General features: G+C 41.1%; 1 protein-coding gene across 6 annotated transcripts in view; it reads left to right on the forward strand.

Moving 5' to 3' along the window:
• NSUN3 (NOP2/Sun RNA methyltransferase 3) overlaps positions 1-21,643 on the forward strand; it is an 88,501-nt gene that overhangs the window by 12,058 nt on the left and 54,800 nt on the right. For 4 of the 6 annotated variants that reach the window (XR_007908929.2, XM_051819162.2, XM_070071939.1 and 1 more), the window contains 2 exons: positions 9,602-9,945; positions 17,870-18,067. Coding sequence is in view for 5 of the 6 variants with exons in the window: in XM_051819162.2 (XP_051675122.1) it covers positions 9,602-9,945; positions 17,870-18,067 (542 nt within the window). In the remaining variant the exon portion in view is untranslated. The remainder of the gene's footprint in view (positions 1-9,601; positions 9,946-17,869; positions 18,068-21,643) is intronic. The other 2 variants (XM_002716753.5, XM_070071940.1) reach the window with 1 other exon arrangement.

Here is a 21,643-nt window from a genome sequence, read left to right on the forward strand (position 1 = left end):
CCTGGAAAAGACCCCAGAAGCACAGGCAGTCAAAGCCAAAATTAACATTTGGGATTGCATCAAATTGAGAAGTTTCTGTACTGCAAAAGAAACAGGAAAGTGAAGAGGCAACTGACAGAATGGGAAAAAACATTTGCAAACTATGCAACAGATAAAGGGTTGATAACCAGAATCTACAAAGAAATCAAGAAACTCCACAACAAGAAAACAAACAACCTACTTAAGAGATTGGCCAAGGACCTCAATAGACATTTTTCAAAAGAGGAAATCCAAATGGCCAACAGGCAAATGAAAAAATGTTCAAGTTCACTAGCAATCAGGGAAATGCAAATCAAAACCACAATGAGGTTTTACCTCACCCCGGTTAGAATGGCTCACATACAGAAATCTACCAACAACAGATGCTGGAGAGGATGTGGGGAAAAGGGACACTAACCCACTGTTGGTGGGAATGCAAACTGGTTAAGCCACTATGGAAGTCAGTCTGGAGATTCCTCAGAAACCTGAATATAACCCTACCGTTCGACCCAGCCATCCCACTCCTTGGAATTTATCCAAAGGAAATGAAATTGGCAAACAGAAAAGCTATCTGCACCTTAATGTTTATTGCAGCTCAATTCACAATAGGTAAGACCTGGACCTAACCCAAATGTCCATCAACAGTAGACTGGATAAAGAAATTATGGGACATGTACTCTATAGAATACTATACAGCAGTCAAAAACAATGAAACCTGGTCATTTGCAACAAGATGGAGGAATCTGGAAAACATCATGCTGAGTGAATTAAGCCAGTCCCAAAGGGACAAATATCATATGTTGAACTCTGTAATTAACACACAAATATTCCTAGTGTTTAAATTTTAACTGAAAAGTGATCCCTGTTAGGAATTTGGAAACCATTATGCTGAGTGAAATAAGCCAGTCCTAAAGGGAAAAATATCATGTGGTCTCCCTGATTGGCGACAACTAACTGAGCACCAAAGGGGAAACTTGTTGAAATGAAATGGACACTATGAGAAACAGTGACTTGATCAGCTCTTGTCCTGACGGTTGATGTACAATGTAATACTTTATCCATTTTAGTATTTTTTTGTTCTAGTACTATTGGTTGAACTCTGTAATTAACACACAATTATTCTTAGGTGTTTAAATTTAACTGAAAAGTGATCCCTGTTAAATATAAGAGTGGTAATAAGAGAGGGAAGAGATGTGCAATTTGGACATGCTCAAGCTGACTTGCCGCAAACGGTAGAGTTAGAAACATACCAGGGGATTCCAATTCAGTCCCATCAAGGTGGCATGTACCGATGACATCTCACTAGTCCAAGTGATCAATTTCTGTTCACAATTGATCATAATGATAGGACTAAGAGCCAAAGGGATCACATAAACAAGACTAGTGTCTGCAAATACCAACTGATAGAATAAAAAAGGGACAGAATGATCCAACATGGGAAGCGAGATACACAGCAGACTCATAGAATGGCAGATGTCCTAAACAGCACTCTGGCCTCAGAATCAGCCCTTAATTCACGAAGATCTGGCTGAAAAGCCCATGAGAGTATTTCAGGCATGGATAGCCAAGCACTCTGGCAAAAAAAAAAAAAAAAAACTAAATGAAAGATCTCCGCGAGTGAGATCCCAGTGGAAAGAACAGGTCATCAAAGAAGGAGGTACCTTTCTCTGAAGGGAGGAGAGAACTTCCACTCTGACTACGACGTTGTCTAAATATGATCAGAGTTGGTGAACTCAAAAGGCTTCCATAGCCTTGGCAACTCATGACAAGAGCCTAGGGTGATTATTGATGCCATAAACAAGAGTGTCAATTTGTTAAGTCAACAACAGGAGTCACTGTGCACTTACTCCTCATGTAGGCTCTGTGTCCTTAATGTGCTGTACATTGTGATTTAATGCTATAACTAGTACTCAAACAGTATTTTTCACTTTGTGTTTCTATGTGGGTGCAAACTGTTGAAATCTTTTCTTAATATATGCTAAACTGATCATCTGTATATAAAGAGAATTGAAAATGAATCTTGATGTGAATGGAAGGGGAGAGGGAGCAGGAAAGGGGAGGTTGCGGGTGGGAGGGAAGTTATGTGGGGGGAAGCCATTGTAATCAATAAGCTGTACTTTGGAAATTTATATTCATTAAATAAAAGTTAAAAAAAAAAAAGAAATGAGACACATCACCATAACAAAATGTTTTGCATCCACTTATTTAAGGTTTTTCCTAGCCTTTATAAACACACGAAATGAGTATAAAATTGATGTTAAAGTCTGACTCATTCTAATAAGAAATGATACTGATCCATGGATATTTGGAAACAAAAGCTCATTTCATTGAGATAATTTCCTCTCTGGTTTTATTTTTAATGTTTATCCAATTAATGTTTTGATTAATTTCATACTAATATCGATAACTGAATCCAAAAGTTACCACTTTAACCATGGAGATTTAAGTCCACAGGAAAAAAAAAATTAGTATATACATGTGTATGTATATATCTATATATCAGACTGCTTGGGTTTAAGTCAAGTACTTGAGTCTCTGTCATTTAGGAGACCTGAATTGAGTTCTGGGCTCCCAGCTTTGGCCTGACCTAGCTCTGGCTGTTGGCAAGCATTTGAGGAGTAAACCAATGCATTGGAAATCTCTACCTCTATCTCTGTCTCTCTGCCTTTCAAATAAATAAATAAATAAACCTTTAAAAATGTAAACCACTACTCTTTCTATTAAAAAATGAATTCAAGTATAAAAGTATATTAGAATAAAGTTATATCAAAAGAATGTAAATAAAAGGAAAATTAATAATTGCTTCCTGTTAAAAATTTTATGATTTTTTTCCAAGATTTATTTTATTTATTTGAAAGAGTTAGAGAAGTGGAGACAGAAAGAGAGTCTTCCATCCGCTGTTTCACTCCTTAAATGGCCACAATGGCCAGAGCTGAGCCCATCTGAAGCCAAGAGACAGGAGCTTCTCCATTGCTCTCACATGGGTGCAGGGGCAGGGGCCCAACTTGGACCATCCCAGGGGCATTAGCAAGGAGCTGGATTGGAAGTGGAGCAGTCGGGACTTGAACTGGTCTCTATGTGTGATGCTGGTGTTGCAGGCTGGGGCTTTAAACTGCTGCTCCACAGTGCTGGCCCCTCATTTAATGATTTTTAAAAATTTCAATTCATTTTTTCTATTTAAAATATAAAGACAGAAAAATAGAGATCTCTCATATGCTGGTTTACTCCCCAAATGTCTCCCAACAGCCAGGACTGGGCCAAATTGAAACTAAGAACCAGGAGCTGGTTCCAGTCTCCCATATGGGTGTCAGGGACTCAACTACTTGAGCCATCACCTGCTGCCTCCCAGGGTGCATATTTGCAAGAAGCTAGAATTGGGAGCAGAGGCAGGACTGAAACCCAAGCTCTCCAATATTTAGGATTCCCAAGTGGCCACATTTCTTAACCACCATGCCTAATACCCAACTACTGAATTTTTAAGCGTTTTTTAAAATTTTAATTTTTAAGTGGACAATGAGTATCAAAATCATTCTGATACTAGGTTTCACTGGAAACATTTAAAAAAGTGATGTATTGTGTATTTAAAAATTTCTATTTTTGGCTGGTGCCATGGCTCACTTGGCTAATCCTCCGCCTGTGGCGCCGGCCCCCGGGGTTCTAGTCCTGGTTGGGACACCGGATTTTGTCCTGGTTGTTCCTCTTCCAGTCCAGCTCTCTGCTGTGGCCCGGTAAGGCAGTGGAGGATGGCCCAAGTGCTTGGGCCCTGTACCCGCATGGGAGACCAGGAGAAGCACCTGGCTCCTGGCTTCGGATCAGCACAGCATGCTCGCCACAGCACGCCGGCTGTAGTGGCCATTTGGAGGGTGAACCAACGGAAAAAGGAAGACCTTTTTCTTTCTGTCTCTCTCTGTTTCTAACTCTGCCTGTGAAAAAAAAATTGTTTTTATTTTTACAGTGTACTGGAAATTGCATCCTTAAACATAAGGCAAAGATTTTGATATCCACATAAATATATCAGAGGGTGCACAGTTGTTTTCAAAGTGGTAATAGATGCACTGTCAAGTATTTGCAGGTCAGTGACATTTTGGGTCCCAATTCTGCATTCTGCTGCTGTACTTAAACTTTCCGTGAACTTGAAGACCAGTAAATGGAGCAGCTCCAGGCTACATGATTATGAATCTTGGGAGGAAGTCTGGAGTATGATGTCTGCCACTGTCTTCTTGAGTCTTATTTATACTACATTATGTACTGCCTGCAGGGCTACTTGCACACCCATCAGACCTTTGAACTTGAGTAGCTACTGCCCTTCCAGCCCCAGGGTACAGCTTAACTAGTGCGGTTACAGGAGAGGTGTTTGTATTGGGAGGGGTACTGGAAGTCAGTGGCAAGTGAGTGCAGGGGAGTTGTAAAACGGTAACATGCAGCTTTGCTTTCTTAGAGCTGGGAAGTACCAGCATGAGCAGCCATAGTTAGTCTTTTATTTTTCTTTCTTTGTTTTTTTTTTTTTTTTTTTTTTTTAAGATTTATTTATTTATTTTAAAGGAAGAGTTAGAGAGAGAGAGAGAAATAAAGATCTTCCATCCGCTGGTTATTCCCTAAATGGCCACAATGGCTAGAGCTGGGCCAGGCCAAAGCCAGGAGTTAGGAACTTCTTCTGGGTATTCCATGTGGATGCAGGGGCCCAAGTACTTGGACCATCTTCCGTTGTTTCCCCAGGCACAGTAGCAAGGAGCTGGATCGGAAGTGGAGCAGTGGGGACTCGAACTGGCTTTACCCCCTGTAATACAGAGCTGGCCCTAGCAGTCCTTTCTTTGAATTGACTCTGTCACAGTTGGCCTAATGGGTAGCATATCGCAAGATATTCTCATTGTTAAATTCAGTGATCCTGCTACAGGGAGCTCAGGGCCACTGGCCCTAAGTGAGGGTTGGGGTAGAAGTTTTCTGTTTCTCCCTGTGTTTGCCACTGGTGCTGCAGAGCCAGGGTCTCAGTCTTTGAGAGTCACTCCTATTACATTTGAAAATCAGCCTGATTTTGAATCATTACTTCGGTTACTAGTGACATGGCCTTGGGTAAGTTGACAAATCAGTGAAAACCTCAGTTACCTTACCTCTAAAATAGGAGGTATTGGTTGCCTTTCCAGGTGGTGTGATGGTTATGAGAAGTAAGCATGCAAAATGAACATTGTAAACAGCAACCAATAGGTTGTATTAATAATATCAGAAGAAAGTGGAGCAGGTGGATTAGGTGGTAGATGGTAAGCTTCCTTGGGGAGATGAAAGCCCCTTGAAGAGTGAACCATTGGGCAAGAAAAGAAAGGTCAACCTAACCACAGGGAGTAGTTAATGCCAAGAGTGGTAAAGGCTCAAGAAACTTGTTCCAGGACATTCAAAGAGCTCAGAGGGCTAGGTGCAGTTAGGAGGGATCAGAAATTTTGCTTATTCTAATCAAGGTCTGTAGGGTTTTTCAAATGGGGAGACAGGACATGGGCACATCCATTCCAAGAGCATGCCACTGAATAGCTCTGCACTCCCACTTTTGTTTAGAGGGTACGAGCAAGTCTACAAGCCAGCAGGCACATAGGCAGGTTATACATCAACTTAAGGATTTGGGAGTCTGCTGGTCTAACAGGGATTAGAACTATGTTGTAAATCTTCAGAGACAGGCCCATTTAGGTGTTCCTGCAAATTTACAAATTCCTGAAAATATTCCATGTACCAATTGACGTCCATTAGCTTCCTACTGCTCCCATTCCCACAAAGGTCTTCCTTTGTCTAGTTGTTAAAAAATGAGTTGAGTAATTTGTGCATATTTCTGTGTCATTGCCATAGTACATTTTTTTTATTTGACAGGTAGAGTTAGAGACAGAGACAGAGAGAAAGGTCTTCCTTCTGTTGGTTCACTCCCCAAATGACTTCTATGGCCAGCGCTGTGCTGATCCGAAGCCAGGAGCCAGGTGCTTCGTCCCGGTCTCCCATGCCGGTGCAGGGGCCCAAGCACTTGGGCCATCTTCCACTGCCCTCCCAGGCCACAGCAGAGAGCTGGACTGGAAGAGGAATAACCGGGACTAGAACCTGGCGCCCAAATGGGATGCCAGTGCCATAGGCAGAGGATTAACCAAGTGAGCCACGGCGCCAGCCCCGCCCTAGTACATATTTTAAAATTCAATTGAGCTATCCCATCCTAAAGTCTTTCAGTGACTTCCTATCACTTTTAAAATTCAAAATCTTTACCATACTATACTTAGTCCGTAGAATCTTCTGCCATCAGCCACACCTGACAACTAATTCCTCACATAACTCTGTTTGTCCTTATATTTGTGTTGTCTGTACATGTGCTATTGCCTTTGTCCTGGAACTTCCTTATTTCCTGCTACTCATTCTTTAATATTTAACATATTGCATAATATGCAAATGTATGCAGTGTTCTAATTGAAAAAAACCTCAAAGAATTGCTTGAAAGGAAATACACAGAATTAATCATAACCTTTGTTAAGAAGTCTGAAAAAAATAGAAATACATGGAGAAACATTGTGGTCAGGAATGGAAAGACTTGTATTCAGTTACAGATGTTAATTTTCTGCAATTTTAATGCATTTAATACTTCTGTAGTCCTAGGTGGGGCTGTTATACCTCTGTACACAAATATTTAATAAATTATCTTTAACTCACCAGTTGACTCTAAAATTCATCTTTAGAGTAAATATCCAAGAATAACTGATGCAAAGTGTTTTAGGTTCTCCACTTTATGCTCTGATGAGGCAAAGATGCAACTGGTTGAAGCAGGAGAGTTTTATTCAAAACAGGATAGCAGAGAAAAGGGTGGGGGCAGTAAGAAGTATTCTTGGCCAGCAAGCAGGGATCTGAGAAGAGATTCAGTCCCCTGAGCTGTGGGCAGCAGCCTATTTATTCTGTTTGTTGGGAGAGGAGCATGTGGACTTGCAGAGACCCACATCTACTCTGGTAAGGTGGGTTTGAATGGGCAGATGACCCCTAATTTACCATGTATAAACTGGTCAATATGCTATGTCCAGAGAGAGAGACACTCGCAGCAGTTGGAGCATATCAGGCAATAAATTGTCAGGTTTGTGATTCAGTATTTGTGCCCCATATTACCAGGGCTTTTAGAATTGTTTTTTTTGTTGTTGTTGTTTTTAAAAATTTTATTTATTTATTGGAGAGCTAGAATTATGGACAGTGGGAGAGACAGAGAGGTCTTCCATCCGTTGGTTCACTCCCAGATAGCTGCAATGGCTGGAGCTGAGTGGATCTGAAGCCAGGAGCCAGGAGCTTCCTCCAGGTCTCCCATGTGGGTGCATGGGCCCAAGTGCTTGGGCCATCCTCTACTGCTTTCCCAGGACATAGCAGAGAGCTGGATCGAAAGTGGAGCAGCCAAGATTAGAACCAGTGCCCATATGGGATGCCGGCACCGCAGGCAGAGGATTAACCTACTGCACCACAGTGCTAGCCCCTAGAATTAACAGTTTGTGCCCCAGTGGTCTGGCCATTCCTAACAAAATGTTCTGTTCTTTCACAGCTAAGGGGTAGGCACAGGATATAAGCCAATCCACTACAGTCTGTGTAGATCAGATTATGTTTCTGACCATTGCTCTGTTATACATGACTCACAATGCTGAGTGCATTTCACTTGGCTTGGAGAGTAAGGTTAGGATATTCTGCCATAAGATTTATGACACTAGCATTCACAGATCTTCCTTTTGAGTCTGTTTTGAAGCAACAGTTCCTAAAGTGTGGTTCTGGAGATAAGCAGTATTGGTGTCACCAGACACTTCTTAAAAATGCAAACTGGGGGCCTGCACTGTGGCATAGCAAATAAAGCCACCACCTGCAGTGCCAGCATCCCATATGAGCGCTGGTTCGAGATCCAGCTGCTCCACTTCCAATCCAGCTCTCTAATGTGGCTTGGGAGAGCAGTAGAGGATGGCCCAAGGTTGCGGGCCCCTGCACCCGTGTGGGAGACCTGGAAGAAGCTCCTGGTTTTGGATCAGTGCAACTCCAGCCGTTGTGGCCAACAGGGGAGTGAACCAGCGGATGGAAGACTTCTCCCTCTGTCCCTCTTTCTGTCTGTGTGTGTGTGTGTAAAACTCTTTCAAATAAATAATAATAATAATAAAAAGAAATGCAAACTGCAGGCACTACCTCAGACTCACCAGAAACTCTGGGCAGTGCCCAGTGGTGTTTTTTACAGACACTTATGCACACTAAAGTTTGTGAGCCTCTTTATCGTTATCCTCCAAAATAGCCGAAACAGGAGAACCAGGTGCCTCTGACACACCATCCATCATAAGAGGCAGTGAAAGGAGAAAGCAGTTCCACATGTTCACCCTAAATTGAAATTCACATGGCATACTTCCAGTCACAGGTGTTACATTTCAATCTAGCCATTCCTCACATAGGCACCTCCAGGGTGAGTAGCAGCTGGAATTTATTTAATTGACCATGGTTAATGAGGCACCCAAATAACTCAGCTAGAAAGGTCAGCTAGTAAATAAATTAAATATTTCCTGCTGTATCATCTGTCAGTTGATGTGAGCTTGTGATTGTCAAGAGATCTAACTGTTGGACTGAATACAAATTTAGGAAAGTAAAGCTGCAGGGGGCAAAGTCTGCATCATCAGTCTGTGATTTTAAATCATCCTTGAATTTGCATTATCTGAGCCACTCATTGCTTCATTAACTCCATTACTGTAGAGTTAACTGTAGGTAGCATTCCGTATCCTAGTCAAAGGAAAACTTTAATTCTTTCAAACACTCTTTTTGGATAATACTTTTCCCTCCAACATTAATAGTTGCTGGTTTTAAATTTTGTCTCTAATCTAAATATTTCATTGTGGAAAGAGTGGTAGATAAGAATCCATTTTGACAGATTTAGAGTTACATAAAGGCAGGCCATGGTTTTTTTGGTAAGATATTCTGCCAGGAGAGATGAGACTGATGCAGGTGAGCCATCCCCTTCCATGCAGGACTTAAAGGGTACTAAGAAAACTTAGTGATCAAAATTAAATTTTTATAAAGATTTATTTATATATTTGAAAGGCAGAGTTATGGAGAGACTGGGAGAGAGAACGAGATCTTCCATCTGTGGGTTCACTGCCCAGATGGCCCCAATGGCAGGCCTGATCTGGGCTGATCTGAAGCCAGGAGGCAGGATCTTCTGGTTTTCCCACGTGGGTTCAGGGGCCCAAACACTTGGGCCATCTTCTGCTGCTTTCCTAAGCAAATTAGCAGAGAACTGGTTTGGAAGTGGAGCAGCTGGTGCTCTTATGGCTTGTCAGCACTGCAGGTGGCAGCTTTACCTGCTACACTACAGCACCGACTCCAAAATTAAAATTTTAAAACCCACAGTGAATAAAATAGAAAACTTTTAAAATAAAGACAGGATCATAACAGTGCTGGGTTGAGTTACATCAGACAGAAGACAAAGTCTAGAATATTGATTACATGTCTCAAAATCATAGGTAAGTGATGTATAAAACGAGGACCACATTCACCCAATGAGTAACATAAAACTATATTTATGTATATATGTATTAATATTCCTTTTTCTCTCTTTTTGCTTTTATAGGGATATCCTCACATCTCCCTCATGCTGGCAATATGCTGTCCTGCTCAACAGATTCAATTACCCTTTTGAACTGGAAAAGGATTTACATTTGAAGGGCTACCACAAGCTCTTTCAAGGATCTTTACCCTACTATCCTAAATCAATGAAGTGTTACCTTAGCAAAACTCCAGACCGAATGACTTCAGAAAGATACCAAATCGGAAACCTGAAAAGATACTATCTTTTAAACGCTGCTTCTCTTCTCCCAGTACTGGCTCTGGAAGTACAGGATGGGGAAAAGGTTCTGGATCTGTGTGCTGCTCCTGGAGGGAAATCAGTAGCCCTGCTGCAGTGTGCTTATCCAGGTAGTGTGTGTTTCTCAGTAATCGGCAACTTTTAAATATCCATGTGTTACAAATTACTTTGCAAAGTATTATGGGGGAATTGTAAGATTGACTTTGCAAATGTAGAAAACCTGAAAACCAGGACCCACTGAAGAAGAATGAGGAAATCAGTGTGTATAAGTAGCATCTTGTTCAAGGTGCTTAGGTAATTGGGGGGAAAAAACTGCATTTTTTAGCACAAATCTGTGAGATAATATAGAGGCTGATAAGCTGATGACAGAAGATTTTTAAATTTTATTACTTACTTTTATAGGCGAGAATCTTGTACTTATGTCTCTGTCACATTTCTCTGCAGCAAAACATTTTTTAAAGATTACTCGTTTATTTAATGAAAGAGTGAGAGAGAGAGAGAGACCATCCATCCCAATGTTTGAAGCTGGGCCAGGCTGAAGCCAGGAGCCAGGAACTCTGTCTGGTCTCCCACATGGGTTGCAGGGCCCCAAGTATGGGGACTATCAACTGCCTTCCAGGTTGTACAACAGGAAGCTGGATTGGAAGTTGGGGAGCAACTCTAAACCAGCCATTCTGACATGGGATGCAGGTGTACAAAGCGGCATCTTAACTTCTATGCCAAATGCCAGTCCCCTCTCCCCATTTAAAAACTAATTCGAGTTTCTCTGGATGAATATCACTTACTGGCAGATGAGATGTCAATTCTGATTGTTTGATAATTTTGAAGTTGCAAATTCTGTTGTTCACACAAATAAGAGGATGTAAATGGAGAGAATTGTATTGTAGTGATTTCATTGTTTATTTAATCTCTTTCTGAATTATAACTCTGGGCTTGGAGCCAATAAACACAGCTGGGGCCCCTAGAACAGGACGGAGATATCCTCTCACTTTGCAGAGAGAGGTCCAAGCCAATAAACATAGCAGGAGCCCATGACCTCGGTGGGGGCTCCTAAAGTGGGATGGAGATATCCTCACATCTAGGAGGGAGGGCTCCACTCTTCCCTACCTTATGCATTCAGGTCCCTGTTCTGGCGCCAGTTGTGGGCTCATCCTGTGAGGCCCACACTGTCGGGATAGTGGGGTGACAATGTTCTTTGACAAGAAGCACCAGAGACAGTTGTGGTGAACATGTCCATTTATTTATTTTTTTCATTTATTAATTTTTTATTTAGTAAATATAAATTTCCAAAGTACAGTTTATCGATTACAATGGTCCCCCTCTCATAATTTCCCTCCCACTCACACCCCTCCCATCTCCCACTCCCTCTCCCATTCCATTCACATCAAGATTCATTTTCAATTATCTTTATATACAGAAGATCGATTTAGTATATATTAAGTAAAGATTTCATCAGTTTGCACCCACACAGAAACACAAAGTGTAAAATACTGTTTCAGTACTAGTTATAGCATTACTTCACATTGGACAACACATTAAGGACAGATCCCACATGAGAAGTAAGTACACAGTGACTCCTGTTGTTGACTTAACAATTTGACACTCTTGTTTATGGCGTCAGCAATCTCCCTAGGCTCTAGTCATGAGTTGCCAAGGCTATGGAAGCCTTCTGAGTGCGCCGACTTTGATCTTATTCCTACAGGGTCATAGTCAAAGTGGAAGTTCTCTCCTCCCTTCAGAGAAAGGTACCTCCTTCTTTGATGGCCCCGTTTTTTCCACTGGGATCTCACTTGTAGAGATCTTTCATTTAGGTTTTTTTTTTTTTTTTTTTTTTTTTCCCAGTGTCTTGGCTTTCCATGCCTAAAATACTCTCATGGGCTCTTTAGCCATATCCCAATGCCTTAAGGGCTGATTCTGAGGCCAGAGTGCTATTTAGGACATCTATCATTCTGAGTCTGCTGTGTATCCCACTTCCCATGATGGATGGATCTCTCCCTTTTTTATTCTATCAGTTAGTATTAGCAGACACTAGTCTTGTTTATGTGATTCCTTTGACTCTTAGACCTATCAGTGTGATCAATTGTGAACTGAAATTGATCACTTGGACTAGTGAGATGGCATTGGTACATGCCGCCTTGATGGGATTGTATTGGAATCCCCTGGCACGTTTCTAACTCTACCATTTGGGGCAAGTCTGATTGAGCATGTCCCAAATTGTACATCTCTTTGTTGATGTACAATGTAATACTTTATCCATTTTAGTATTTTTTTTTGTTCTAGTACTATTAGTTGAACTCTGTAGTTAACACACAATTATTCTTAGGTGTTTAAATTTTAACTGAAAAGGGATCCCTGTTAAATATAAGAGTGGTAATAAGAGAGGGAGGAGATGTACAATTTGGAACATGTCCATTTATTAACAATCAGGCACACGCTTTTAAAGGGCCAGCAAGGAAGAATAGCTAGTTCAGGGTAACAACGCTAATTCTATAGGATAAAACCAATACTGGTGCCTCTATGCTTCTCCAATCAGCTTGAAGGTCACATAGCCTATGTAGCCTTCCAGGTGATCTTTATATTTCTGGGCCACATCCGGGAACTGTTTACCTAGTTGACAATTAGAAGGCCCTTGAACAGGAAGTGGGGGGGGGGGTGCCTGGTGTCCCTGCCGCCTGCCAGCAGCCAGGTCATGTGTGGGGGTTCCAGTGTGCTGTACCCTCGACCAGGGTTTTTCCCAGGGCATGGCAAGCCGTGCCCTCTTAACCCTCCTGCATGGGCTAGGCAGGTAGTCTCCCAGCCAGGCACAGGATCACCCACATAACTCCATATCTCATGTGGACCTTTCATCAAACATTATTTTAATAATATTTATGATTTTAACTCATTTTCCAGTTCATTGAAAGCAAGGCATTTTGTTTGTTTTTGTTTTTGCCAGGCAGAGTTAGACAGTGAGAGAGCGAGACAGAGAGAAAGGTCTTCTTTCCATTAGTTCACCCCCGAAATGGCCACTATGGGCAGCATGCTGCAGCCGGTGCGCTGCACCGATCCAAAGCCAAGAGCCAGGTGCTTCTCCTGTCTCCCATGTGAGCATAGGGCCCAATTCCTTGGGCCATCCTCCACTGCTTTCCCGGGCCACAGCAGAGAGCTGGACTGGAAGAGGAGCAAATGGGACAGAATCCAGCACCCCAACCGGGATTAGAATCCGGGTGCCAGCACCGCAGGTGGAGGATTAGCCTAGTGAGCTGCAACGCCGGTGAAAGCAAGGCATTTGAAGTCATCTAAACTACAAACAGCAGCCTTGCCTGGTGGTCAGACTCTTTTTTTTTTTTTTTTTTTTTTTTTGTAAAAGGGAACACATTTATTTCTGATGGTTGGTAACAATTTACAAATAATCTTGAAACCAACTTACTCATAATGCACACATGCTATAAAAAAAACTCCTAACTCTTCAGACACTGCCACAGGATTTAATTTTCACTGAAAAAAAGAATCATTGAAAAACAGCAGCAAACATCTTGAACTCAAACCTGCTCAAATGAGTATAGTCCCAGCTTATAGAATATGAAGTAGGAACTCAATTTCCAGCTGCTAGAGAATTCTTTATAAAGCCTTTCAGTCTAACCATACAGGGTCTGGACTTTTGATGTTAAACTAAACAGCATGCAGAACCATAAATAACAGTTTGTAATCATAAGAAGACTGTATTTTAGGAAGAGACTACCTATTTTACAAAATGGAAACATTTGAAGCAAAAATGGTTTATGAAATAACAAAACAGTTTGTCTTATACTTGAAGAAATTATGATTGTAAAACATTGCTTTTAAAACATGTAAACAGCTTTTCATTGGGTTGTGTTCTTCAGGATGACATGAAGGCATATTTGACATATAGATTCAAACCTGATAAGTTGCTTCACCTGCAATAAATACTTGTACATCCTCTTAAGTAGGGGATAACTGATCAACTTTTCAAGAAATGTATTTTACTATATATTTATCAATTTATTGTCCACAGGAAATATCAAACAGGAAATATTAACATATGAATTCTACTTCAGTTGCTGTGCTAAAAATGTAGTTTACTATTTTAGATCAAGATTAATGATGGCCGGCGCCGTGGCTCAATAGGCTAATCCTCCACCTTGCGGCGCTGGCACACTGGGTTCTAGTCTCAGTCGGGGCACCGGATTCTTTCCCTGTTGCCCCTCTTCCAGGCCAGCTCTCTGCTGTGGCCCGGGAAGGCAGTGGAGGATGGCCCAAGTGCTTGGGCCCTGCACCCCATGGGAGACCAGAGGAAGTACCTGACTCCTGCCTTCAGATCAGCGTGGTGCGCCGGCTGCAGCGCGCCAGCCGTGGCAGCCACTGGAGGGTGAACTAACAGCAAAAAGAAAGGCCTTTCTCTTTGTCTTTGTCTCTCTCTCTCTCACTATCCACTCTGCCTGTCAAAAAAATAAATAAATAAAAAATAAAAAATAAGATTAATGACACAGATCTAGATTTCAATAGTATACAGTGCTTATTTCTACATAACCTTTGTTGCAAAGATTAAACAGATAAAAACAGAAAACAATATTAAAAGAGCTATAATACACTAAAAGTTCTCAATAGATTAGGCTTTTTTTTAAAAGATTTATTTATTTATTTGAAAGTCAGAGTTACACAGAGAGAGAGCAGAAGCAGAGAGGTCTTCTATTTGGTGGTTCACTTCCCAACTGGCTGCAATGGCTGGAGCTGCGCCAATCCAAAGCCAGGAGCTAGGAGCTTCTTCCGGGTCTCCCACATAGGTGCAGGGGCTCAAGGACTTAGGCCGTCTTTCACTGCTTTCCCGGGCCATAGTAGAGAGCTGTATAGGAAGAGAGGCAGACAGGACCAGAACTGGTGCCCATATGGGATGCCTACACTTCAGGCCAGGGTGTTGACCTGCTGCGCCACAGTGCCAGCCCCAGATTAGGCTTTAATATCAAGTATTACAAACAAAAGCCTTTGTCCTAATTATTACTAGGGACAGAAAGAACTCTTTTAATACAAAGAAAAAAATACTGTATTCACCAAGGGAGAGCAATTATTTTTTAAAAAAAATTTATTTAAGTTATACAAATTTCATATATTTTGATACGTGAATACAGATTTAGGAATATAGTGTGATACTTCACTCCCTACCCTCCCTCCTGCCCACAATTCAACCCTTCTTCCTTCTCCCTCTCCTAGTCCCACTCTTAAGTTTTGCTAAGATCTGTTTTCAGTTTACTTAATGATCATAAGGTTAACTCTACACTAAGTAAAGAGTTCAACAAATAATATGAAGAAAAACATCCACTGTTCCTCATCAGAAGAGATAAGGGCTGAAACAATCATCAAATCTAAAAATGTCCATTTCATTCCAAAATATTGCATTTTAGGTACTCAGTTACCCCAGAGCAGGGAAAACATGATATCTGATTTTTTGGGACTGGCTTATTTCACTAAGTATGATTGTTTCCAGTTGTATACATTTTGTTGCAAATTACAGGATTTCATTTTTTTTTCCTTTAAAGTTGGGTTGTACTCCATAGTGTATATATACCAAAATTTCTCTATTCAGTCTTGAGTTGATGGACATCTGGGTTGATTCCATATCTTAGCTATTGTGAATTGAGTTGCAGTGAATCTGGGGACAGATAACTCTTTCATATGCTGATTTCTTTTGGTTTTGGCTGAAACTTCCAGTGGGTAAAACACTCATCTGCACGACACAAATGATCTTGGCCGTCCTTACTCTGAACAGAGATCCTACCATAGTGCATATTGCACTGCACCTAGTGATTGCCCATAGACCGAGCTGCACCCTGCACCCTCTCATGTAGCCACCAAGTCCCCACAGTCTCAGCACACATGTCACCCACAGTTGCTGAGTGCAGAGGTTCTGCTCTGCCTCACCAGCCTGTCCAATCCACAGAGACACAAGTTCCCCAAGCCAGCTGCTCATGGGTGCTCTGCCTAGGCGGCTTAAGTTCTGGAGCCTGTGGTATGTTGGGAGGCTGGGTGTGCTTCATAGTCTTATGTGGGTACCTAGTCCTCTGTGAATCCTTGCAGCCATACTCAAAGTCTGGGGAATATGGATTTTCCCCTCTGCTAGAATTTCTGGATCATACACGTACAGAAGAGCCACTGGCCAAATGTTGCCCTCTCTCTGCTGCTGCCGACAGTACTGCTGAGAAGATGGCGTCCTGTCTCAGCCAATTGCTATGCGTGTGCACAAGGGCTTCCACAGCTGTCACTAATGCCCAAAATGGTGCCCATCCTCTGTCAGTTGGACATGGGGCTCCATTAGGGGGATGGGGTGAGAGAAATGTGACCCTTTGACTTCCACTGGGGCCATGGGTACCCTCCAGCCCCTAGGGCTGCAGGTCGGACTCATGCCATGCTCTCCCTCCGGCTATATCACCATGGGTTGCTGCAATCTCGTCTTACCTCTCTCTCCAAGCTGGTACCCTCCCCTGCTCTTGGCTGCTGGAGTCATGTATTGTGTGCATGTTTGTGCTGAGCAACCTCACCTTCCACAAAGGTCCTCAGTGTTCCTATTCCTTCTGTAGAATTTCCACTGTGGTTTTCTCTCTAAATCTCCCCTAAGAATGTACTTCCTACACTTTTTTTTAATTATTACTATTTATCCCTAGCTTAACACATTACACCATTCCATATTCTGCCATCTTAGAATCCCCAGACTCATTCATTCTATTAACAAGTGTGCTAAACTACATTTGTTTAGTATTCTAAAGGTTTGTACACCCTGGCATGATTTGCCCTAATAAGATTCTGCATGGGTGGGAGCTTGATTTTCATTCGTGAAGTTAGTGAAATGCTTTGTGAAGGGAGATTCTTCACTGGATGTCTCTTTTTGGGAAGCTGATGACCTGAAAATTGATTGTTTTGAAGCTACCTATGCCTGCTTATCCCTGAGAAAATCATTATGTATCCCCAAGGGATGCATATCCTAGTTTGAAGACTTGTAATATTTATCTTCTTTGAGAGTATTCCCTGTTGAAGTACATTCAAAAAAAAATTTTATGAGAGATGTGAATCCAGTTGTAGTTGGCATTGGTATAGATAAAGTAGCTCACCATATAGGAGAAATATACTGTATGTTTTAAGATTTGCTAATAACTCTGTTCTTGAAGCTTGTTGTGTTTTGTGTAAGAAATCACAGCAAACTTGGTTATACTATAAGATTGTCTTGTTATTTTTGTATTTTAAGCTGAAGTTTTATTGAGTAATATATTATAAATAGGAGCTCATAACTGTTTTTACTTCCTCTCAGTATTCTTTGACAAGATATTTGTTGTTACTTGGCTTATACTCATTAATTCTGGGCTTAGAATTTTTGGTATTGTAAAAGCTGGAATAGAAATGTCAAATTAGGGTTGTATCTTGAATAGAGAACATTTTAATCTTAAATTATCTTCATTAGTAGGCTATAAATATTTTACATATTTATGGTAGGAAGTTGATTTGATGAAGTACCCAAAGGCAAACTGATAAATTCTAGGAGTTTGAAGTGGGGAAGAATCTTCCTGATCTTACATCAAGGGCAATGAACTACAGGCAGTGTTCCAAGGAAAGTAGCTTTTCATCTAAGTAGGACTAATGATAATGGTTTACTAAGAAGTACAGATGTCTTCATGCTGATGCTAAAATTCCAAATTAGGTTAGCTACAGTGCTTGAATTTGGAATGCAGAAGCAATGCTAATCAAAGCTTTTATAATCAAAACTTAAAGTGATGGCTGCCCTAAGTGCATTTTAACACCAAATTTCTTCAGATTAGTACTGGCCTTTATTCTGGGCCAAGAGGTTCACAGCTTTGAATGATTAAAAATCTCATATTTCATATGATTTTTAAAAGTTAATCTACTTTTGACAGTCCAACTGCTCTCACTTCTTAGTTCAGCGATGCACTGACCTTTTTTTTTTTTTTTTTTTGTTAACCTGACCTTTGTAATATCTTTATTTTAACATAAAAAGAGCCAACAATTCTGGTTCTTTTTTTTTTTTTCCAGATTTATTTTATCTATTTGAAAGGCAGAGTGACAGAGAAAGAGAAAGAAAGAGATCTTCTATTTGCTGGTTCACACCCCAAATGGCAACAATGGCCAAGATTGGACCACACCTAAGCCAGGAGCCCAGAACTCCATCAAGGTCTCCCATCTTGGAGCAAGGGGCCCAAGTACTAGGGTCACCTTTCACTTTGTTCCCAGGTACATCCATAGGGAGCTGGATCAGAAGTGGGGCTGCTGGGACTAGAACTGGCAGCAGCTTAACCCAAAGCTCCACAATGTTGTTCCCACATTTCTGTTTCTAAATAGAGTAATATTAGGATGACCCAGTTAGGCAGTGTGACTTAGTCAACTTTCTTGCTGACGTTTATGACTCCAATGCATGAAATTCTGTTTGCTGTCAGTAATAACTTTTGGACATGTGGTGAGCCTTTGATAGTAGAGAATGTTAGAAGCTCTCCTTTCTTTGTTGAATGGTTTTTGCCCTCTCTCCTGACCTTTTCCATCTCTAGGCTTTGTGTGTTCTACTGCTTTCCCCTTCTTCTTTTCCTGCTAACTCTCTAGGAATCAAATTTCCTGGAAGGCCTTCTCTGAACTCACCTACAGTAGGTATGTCTTCATTGCGGTGATAATTAAAATAATAGTTTGGAGTACTTTGTATTTACCAAAGCATTGTTAATCACATCACATAAATCTGTAATTTTCAAGCTTTTTTTTTTAGTAGCCTCTGCTTCTAATATCATATATCCTCAGATAAAAATCTTTCTGAAATCCTAGGGCTCTGAATATACAGTTTGACTGTCATTATACATATGCATTATGCCACTTAACTCTGCCACATTGTAAGTTGGTTTTTATTCTCTCCACTTTAAAGAAATAAAACACAGACTAAGAGAAGTTAACTAAATTCCTTCAAGTAGGAGACAGAGCTGCAATCTGAAAATTTCACTGTAGTGCTGTTGACTCTATTCTGCTGTTTCCCAGTGAGACTCAACTGGTGATTTATCTGGCTTTCTTCAAGATGGTTTCTTCAGCATCAGGACAGGTTCTCAGTTATCTTTGTGTCTGCAGCAACTGGCACTATGCATCATCCATAACAACTGCCTGGTAAACCAGGACTCTCAGGTCTCTTCATTATGTATAATTAATGTAGTGTGTGTGTATGTGTGTAAATATATATATATATATATATACACACCCACATATATACATATATATATATTTAAGGGAGCTGCAGAAAGTTTGTAGAAAAGAAGAATTACAGGTAATGCAAATTTTCTATGAATTTTTTGAAATCCCCTCATCTATGAAACTTGCATTTCAATAAAATCTACATCTAAGCAAAACAATAATAAAGCATAAAGTAATATTTAAGCTGGAAATATTTTAAAATCCTCAATTGAGAATTTTGACTAAATACATAATTTAGTACTACCATGATTTTCAGTTGTAGTGAAATAAATAAATATTGTTTATAATAATTATTATTTTATGCCACTTTCCAACTTACCTCATCTGCATTTAGTGTTCACACACTGTGGTCAATGCATTAGATGGAAGATGTGGAGGTGTAGGATATAGAAATGATGAAAACTTCAATTTCTGCAGAAAATAACTGTAAGTATAGGATATAACACCAATCTTACCTTTTTTTTGGTACTGAAGCCTGGGATAGAATCAACATTAGCATGTTTTTCTAAAATGTTAGCAGACATTTGGCCCAGTGGTTAAGATGCCTTTTGGGGTGGCCACATTCCATATCAAAGTGCTTATGTCTGTATCTTTGTTCCACTTTTTTGTTATCTTATTTATTTATTTGAGAGGTAGAGTTACAGGCAGTGAGAAGGAGAGACAGAGAGAAAGGTCTTCCTTCCATTGGTTCACTCCCCAAATGGCCACAGCAGCTGGAGCTGTGCTGATCTGAAGCCAGGATCCAGGTACTTACTTCTTCCTGGTCTCCCATGTGGGTGCAAGGGCCCAAGCACTTGGGCCATCTTCTACTGCTTTCCCAGGCCACAGCAGAAAGCTGGATTAGAAGAGGAGCAGCCGGGACTAGAACCAGCACCCATATGGGATACCGGGACCGCAGGTGGAGGATTAACCTGCGCCACAGCGCCGGCCCCTGTTTCTTCCACTTCTGATTCTAGCTTCCAGATAATGCACTTCCTTGGAGGCAGCAAATGGTGGCTCAAGTATTTGGGTCTCTATTACCCATGTGTGACCTTGATTGAGTTCTGATTTAGCTTCATCCTGACCCAACCCTGGCTGTTGAGAGAATGTGGGAACTGAACCAACAAATGGAAGATTTCTGTTTCTGCTTCTTTCTGTATTTGTGTGTGTGTGTGTGTGTGTGTATGTGTGTATGTGTATTTGCCTTTTAAATTAAATGTTAGCGTGTTCTTTAAATATGTCAGTAGTCTTCAAATAATGCCAAAATCTAAAAAATAATGGAAACCTTGGGGATGAATTGACTACTGAACCTGGCTTTTGACTTGACAGCATTTGCTTACCCTGAAAAACTTTCAAGTTTATTTTCATTGCTTTATGAAAATTCCAGAATAAAAGACAAACCCAGAGGCCTACCCAAGTAGAGCATCCCAGTGTGCTATCCTCTCCATACAAAAGATAAACTAGGGCCGGCGCCGCGGCTCAGTAGGCTAATCCTCCGCATTGCGGCACCAGCACACCAGGTTCTGGTCCCGGTCGGGGCACCGGATTCTGTCCCTGTTGCCCCTCTTCCAGGCCAGCTCTCTGCTGTGGCCAGGGAGTGCAGTGGAGGATGGCCCAAGTATTTGGGCCATGCACCCCATGGGAGACCAGATAAACGCCTGGCTCCTGCCTTCGGATCAGCGTGGTGCACTGGCCGCAGCGCGCCGGCCGCAGTGGCCATTGGAGGGTGAACCAACGGCAAAGGAAGACCTTTCTCTCTGTCTCTCTCTCTCACTGTCCACTCTGCCTGTCAAAAAAAAAAAAAAAAAAAAAAAAAGATAAACTAGGAAGGAAGTGTCCTTTTCAAGAGACTACAAGTGAAACTGCCTGTCTTCAACTTTGTAGAAGACAATGATAATGTATTGTGGGGTTAGAAATTGTGAGCTCATCAGAGCCAGTGTTATGATGTAGTGGGTTAAACTGACACTTGTGATGCTGGCATCCCATATGGGTACCAATACATGTCCTGGCTGCTCCACCAAGTGTTTGGGCCCTTTCCCTCCATGTGGGAGACCTGGAGGAAACTCCTGGCTCCTGGATTTGGCCTAGCCCAGCCCTGGCTGTTGTGGCCAACTGGGGAGTAAACCAGTGGATGGAAGATTTCTCTCTCTCTCTCTCTCTCTTTCTCTCTCTTTCTCTCTGTCCCTTCCTCCCTCTCTCTCTCTAACTTTGATATGTAAATAAATAAATAAATTTTAGAAAATGTGAGCTCAAATAACACCCATATATATAATAACAAAAGCATTAAAGTTAGAAGGGAGTATTATGAACCTTTTATCTTATAGAAAGACTGTGAAAATTGTCCTAATTTAAAATTTGTAATATATACATGTTAAAATCTTTTGAGTTACCTCTAAAAGAATAACAATAAAATCTAAAATATTTAAACCAGAAAAAAAAAAGGAAAAATGAAATGAAAGATGAATAAGATGTGATTCTTTCCTTTAAGAATCTCATTTTCTGATAGGCAGTGATGGAAACAAGGTGTGATTTGGGGTTATTTTGGATCCAGTGTATGCACCAACACATATCTATTTGGCTTCATGTTTACTACTACCCCCACCTCAA

Source organism: Oryctolagus cuniculus, chromosome 4 (genome assembly GCF_964237555.1).
Source record: "Oryctolagus cuniculus chromosome 4, mOryCun1.1, whole genome shotgun sequence".
Lineage (NCBI taxonomy): Eukaryota > Metazoa > Chordata > Mammalia > Lagomorpha > Leporidae > Oryctolagus > Oryctolagus cuniculus.